We start from the raw sequence: 5,314 nt of genomic DNA on the forward strand, positions 1-5,314 counted from the left end.
ACCTGCCTTGCCTTCTGGCAAACTGCAGACTCCCATGGTGATCTGCCCCTCTCTGCTTACTCCTCCCTGCCAGGCAGAGGGCAACGGGGCTCCAGCTTGGGCTGCACTGATCCGGGTTAGGGCGGAAGCAGGGAGGGAGCCTCAAGAACAGTGCTGTTTCCTCTGGGAAAGGCTAAAAGGATTTTCTTTCACAACCGTGGGGAAGAGACCCCGAGGAAGGGGCAGTTTGAACTGTTGCATTGCATGCTTCAGTCAACCCGCTGCAGGTAGAAGATGCAGCACGAGAGCCTGTTACCCAGCAATCTGCCTTATCCCTGGATCCTGTACTTAGCACTGACAAAGCCCACAACACGACTGACCTCTTCGCTGCCTCTGGTTTGGGCTCCTCCGCTCTCCCATTAACTCAACATCCCTTCAGTGGTTTTGCCATTAGAAGACTCTACTGCAGTTTCCACCCACTCTCCCCTCACTCTGGTTGCTGTCACTTTATGACACCCTGCGTGATAAAACTGCCTCGAGTCTGCCATTGATTTGCTACAGATCTCAGAGGTGGGGGAAGGACGTTTTTGTGTGGAAGGAGAAAAATAATCCAGAAATGAGACAAAGGAGCCCAAATAGGTCTTGTCCTGAAACAACAGCAACTCGTTTGTTCTGCATGCCTTTCCATCCCTTGCTCTTTAAGTCCTTCACAAAGGCAGTTGGTGTCACCCTCCCCGTTTTACAGATAGGGAAACTGAGGCCTGGAACAAAAAGTGGCACAGAGCCACCCAGTGGCAGAGCCAGAACTCAGATCTCCTGAGTCCCAGCCCAGTCCCCTCTCCTCATTAAGCCACAGTGTCCCCTGAGCATCTGGAAATCGGAGGGGAGGGGGACCGTTGAAAAGGGAAGCGTGTGCTGGCTTCAGTCTTGCAGCCGTCTCAGACAAGGATGAGCGTGCCATCTCTGAGACCTGCTCTCCTAAATGACTCAAGTGAGGACAGTAGATGGTGGCACCGAGTGAGCGACGGGCTCCCTGGCTCTGATCAGCACTGAACCGAACGTGAACCTCCCCGGGGAGCAAGGACCTGGGTTCAGCTCTCCCCCCGGGTCTGCAGAAAGACACTTCACCCTCCCTCCAGGCCCCGCTTTCAGGAACTGAGAGGTTGCGGTATTTCCAACGAGCTCTACAACAGCAGCCAAGCTCTTGGGGACTTGGCTACCCTGCCTCTGAACTCAGCCCCTGGGAGGCTCATTTGTCTGCTGAGAAAGCAGGAGCTCCCACTGAGTTATGAAATTCTGTAGTTATTTGCATACCACGCTCACCTTTTCCCCTAAACACGAGCGATCAAAAATGGCAGGGTGGCGCCTTGCATGAAGAAACGGTGTCTGAGCCGTTGGGCGAAAAGTACAGTTTGGTTTTTTCCCCCCCCCTTCATTCTGCTAGCTTGGGCGGGGGCATGCAAATAAATACAGCACCTAGCTCCAGTGAGCCCTGGCCGGCCTGTTCACCCAGGGCACTCCTCACGCCCCTGCACACAGACGGGCAGGTCCCTTTCCCTTACCATGTTCTCCCATCAGGTGTTGCAGCTTCCCAAACGAATCCGCATTCAAGCGCACCGGGCTGCTCACCATGGGCACAGGCGAGCTGCCGTTTTTCTTTCCTTTGGGCCCTGGGACTGAGTTGGCTTTGCTAGCCGGAGAAGGCAGGATGGTTGGGTAGTTCATGTTGCCGTGGTTGGTGAGCCCAGCAGCCAGCTTAATACTCGCAGGGGTGTTGGAAGACTTGCATTTCACTTGGGGGGCCTCGACGTGGCAGTCGGCATGGTAAATACTATGCACCGACTCCGAATCGGGAGCGGGAGGGCTCTGCAAATTGGGCGATGGAGAGGGAAGCATGAGTTGGCCTCCTGGCTTCATGACCTTCAGCTCCAGGCCACAGATCTCCGGGTTGGAGCGCGGGCCCCGGGGGCTGCCGTTGCTGATGTGGTAGTGGTGGTGGTGGTGGTGGTGGTGGTGGTGGATGAGGTGATGGATAGAGGTGATGCGCTTCCTGCCCCGGCTGCTTTGCCCGTTGGTGGTGCTGTTGGGGTTGACTTTTTTCCGGCGCTTGCTCTGCCAATTGTTGTACAGGCGTAACGTCCGGCGCTTCACCTTCCTGAAGATGTGGCAGATATATTTGAGGAGCTCCTCGTAGCAGCTGCCTGGCTCCGAGAAACTGGCAATTGTGCTGTCATTGGAGAGGTAGCGGGCCCGCTGCTCTTGCATCAGCTGGTTCTCCCGCTGTTTTGTTTCAGAAAACTGTGTTGCTATCACAACCAGGCACAAGTTAATCATGAAGAAAGACCCAACCTGGGGAAGCCAAGGGGGAGAATTAGTCAGACAAGTTGCCAGCGGGCACCCAACATGCGCACGTGCATCGTGCCCCCGTGGTGTTCGCAACACCTTTGTGCTTGCTTAAATGGACGTGCTGAATATCCAAATCTGCCCTCGGAAAACCAAGTGCTGCATCAAGCGTTTCAATCTGCACCTGAAAGCTTGCAAAGAACTTTTCCCCCCACAACTACTCAGTTTCTCGAATAAAAGATCGCACATCTACCCAAAGAACCTTGCAAGCTTTCGAATCTGCACTCGAGTCATTTCAAGGCATTTTGGCAATGGGCTGGAAGGTTCAAAAAACGCCCCCAACCCCCAAAAAACTATGTTAAAGGGGGACTGATAAAATAGTGTAATCGGGTACCGCTGAGAAATAGGTCATTTAATTCAGAGCACGCTGAAGCGGTGTCATCAGCATTTCATGAACACTGCCCTCGGGGACTGCTGCTAAGCTCTCCCTCCTACTTCATTTCTTCAGGGCATGGATACACGGCTGCTTTATACCAGTGCAGTTGGTCTCTACAGCAGTGTAAAAGAGGACGACACACAGTCCTGTACCGGTGTAACTTACTCAAATGTAGTGGAGAATTATCCATTATAGTTAAACTGCTACGTTACCCAGATTCATAGGTGTTAGGGTCGGAAGGGACCTCAGTAGGTCATCGAGTCCGACCCCCTGCCCTGGGCGTATGCATCGTGTGTCCACATTAGCCCAGGATAGTCATTTGCTCAAAGTCATTCACTTTCTTGCTTCTTTTCTCATAATGATGAGAGGAAATCCAAGAGTTGCCTATTGCCTGCAGATTCCCCCCCACCCCGGGGTTGCTTCATGTCAGTCTGCTCTGCATCCCAGTGGGGTTTACAATGGTGTACAAAACTGATATAAGTTACCCGAGTGCAAATAGGGGTATAGGTTGTAGCCGTGTTGGTCTAAGGACATAGGCAAACCAGGTTCTGGTATCTCTTATTAGACCGACTCAAATCATTGGAAAAAATTCTTCTTAGCAAGCTTTCGGGTATAAAGGCTGACGAGGGATATTTACACCCAAAAGAAGAATTTTTCCAACTATTTGGAAAATAGTTCTATTAAAACTAATAAAAGATACTGGATTAGGCAAAGAACCAAGTGCAAATGTGTTATTCAAGCCAAAGGGAACCCACAAGGGCCAGGCAAGGGGCTGTAAGGAGCTGGGCATGGGTGGCCAGGGGTAACAGAACTCCTGTACCACTGTGGGGATCTCCAAAAGGGTCAGGGGCATGGAGCAACCCCTCTTTTTTTTGCAGAGTCCACATTACCAGGGCAAGATGTTCTCATGATATAGAGAGAACATCATTCTGGCTTCTCTTCTACAGCTCTCTCTCTCTCTCTTTTGCTTTCTCATTTTATTTGCTGCCAGAGGCCAGCCTAAGGAAAATGGCAAATGTTCCTGTTATGAGAATCAGTGCCCTGAAACCGAAGACTGGCTGACGTCAAGAGACATCATGGAAGTGTTGCTGCCCGTATGGCCCAGCCTGCACACTTGGCTCAGAAGGAAATTTATGGATTTAATCTGGGCCATCGTCTCATGAATCCTCAGGAGAAATCATTGGGTTATTGTTCCCGGCGATATCCTCCCATCTTTAATATCAGCCTGTGCTTTCAGCCACAAATGACTTGGCTGCTACTTGGCTTCTGGTTGCTCTGAAGGGCTATGTGCATGGAGAAAGGGTCCAGATTGGAAATGCTTCGACTGGTTGGAGCCCAGTACAGAGGACCCGACAGCCTTCGGCTTCACAACTGCTAGAAAACCCTCCCGCTGCTACAACCCACGTGCGCGGGGGTCGCTCTTAGGAGCTGGGGTGCTTTGCCCCTCCACCGTCGACTACCCAAGTGTTTAATGTGTAAGGGGCACAACGTGATTTTGAGGGCTCCTAGCCCCATGTTCAGCTCTGATGTGTTATCTTCCAGCAGCCAAGTGAAATATCCAACCCTTTCCTTCACTCCTCTTTACCTCCTGCCTTTTGCCTTACCTTGAAGTTGGGATTTTTCTCCGGAAGCAGCTCCCTTGACTGGGTGGATGCTTTAGGGACCTCCAAAAGTGCCCAAAAGAGAAACCCAGGGTGCGGCAGTACAGCTTGGTACTTGCAGCATGAGTACATAGAGGGGGTTTACACAGTGTCCCAACCTACATACGTCTTTGGAGCCCTGCACACCGCATGTCTTTGGCTACGTGCCTGGGTACCAGGGCGAGTGATGGGGAAAAGGGGGAAACTGCGATAACCTGAACGTGGTATTATGCACTGGAAGACTCAGGGCAGCGTTGGTGACCATTTCTTCATAGCCTTTCTTTCCCTGTGCTGGGCCAGAAACACTAGTGAATACTGGGATTTTTTTTTTTAACTTTTGCAGCTTTAGTTTATGCTCCTAAAGGAGAGCTACATTCCCTTTAAAAAAAAAAAAAACTAAAACAGTTTGTACTTCTATAGACCACTGCTGGCAGATCTCCCAGCGGTCTACAAGGGGGGAAAGGATTATTTCTGCGGACCAGATGGAGAAGGCCAGGTGCAGCAATTTGCCAAAGGGCAGATTTAGGAATACAGCGCCACACTCCCCAGTTCCCAGCTCCCTGCTCGAACCAGCAGACCGCAGCGACCCAAAGCCCCTCAGGTCTTGTGGTGGAGATGTTTCTTCCAATCAAGGCCGTGCCAGTGTCAGGGGCTGCACCCACGCAGTCCCTGATTTAAACAAATTACCCTCTGGGTTGGCAAGAAAGTTGGGGATTTGGCAGCGGGAGGCCGCGCGCTGTTTGTTCTCGTTAGCAATCACGTAGACAAGGCACGATGCCTATGAAAAGTCAAGGTTATAAAACCGAGACTGGGAGAGCACAAGGAGTGGGGGAGGACCGGACGGCTTGACAAATTATGACAATATATCACGTGGTTTGCAAAAAAGGACAGAGCCCTTTCGGGGGGGGGGGGGGGG

At 51.7% G+C, this 5,314-nt stretch overlaps 1 protein-coding gene across 5 annotated transcripts in view; it reads right to left on the minus strand.

Annotated features, from left to right (window-relative positions):
* Window positions 1-5,314, minus strand: part of CACNA1H (calcium voltage-gated channel subunit alpha1 H) — a 605,989-nt gene that overhangs the window by 164,187 nt on the left and 436,488 nt on the right. For all 5 annotated transcript variants that reach the window (XM_019512700.1, XM_019512698.1, XM_019512699.1 and 2 more), the window contains exon 8: window positions 1,542-2,328. In XM_019512700.1, coding sequence (XP_019368245.1) covers window positions 1,542-2,328 — 787 coding nt within the window. The remainder of the gene's footprint in view (window positions 1-1,541; window positions 2,329-5,314) is intronic.

This window comes from Gavialis gangeticus, unplaced genomic scaffold, assembly GCF_001723915.1.
Source record: "Gavialis gangeticus isolate Ggan-Ray unplaced genomic scaffold, GavGan_comp1, whole genome shotgun sequence".
Classification (NCBI taxonomy): domain Eukaryota; kingdom Metazoa; phylum Chordata; order Crocodylia; family Gavialidae; genus Gavialis; species Gavialis gangeticus.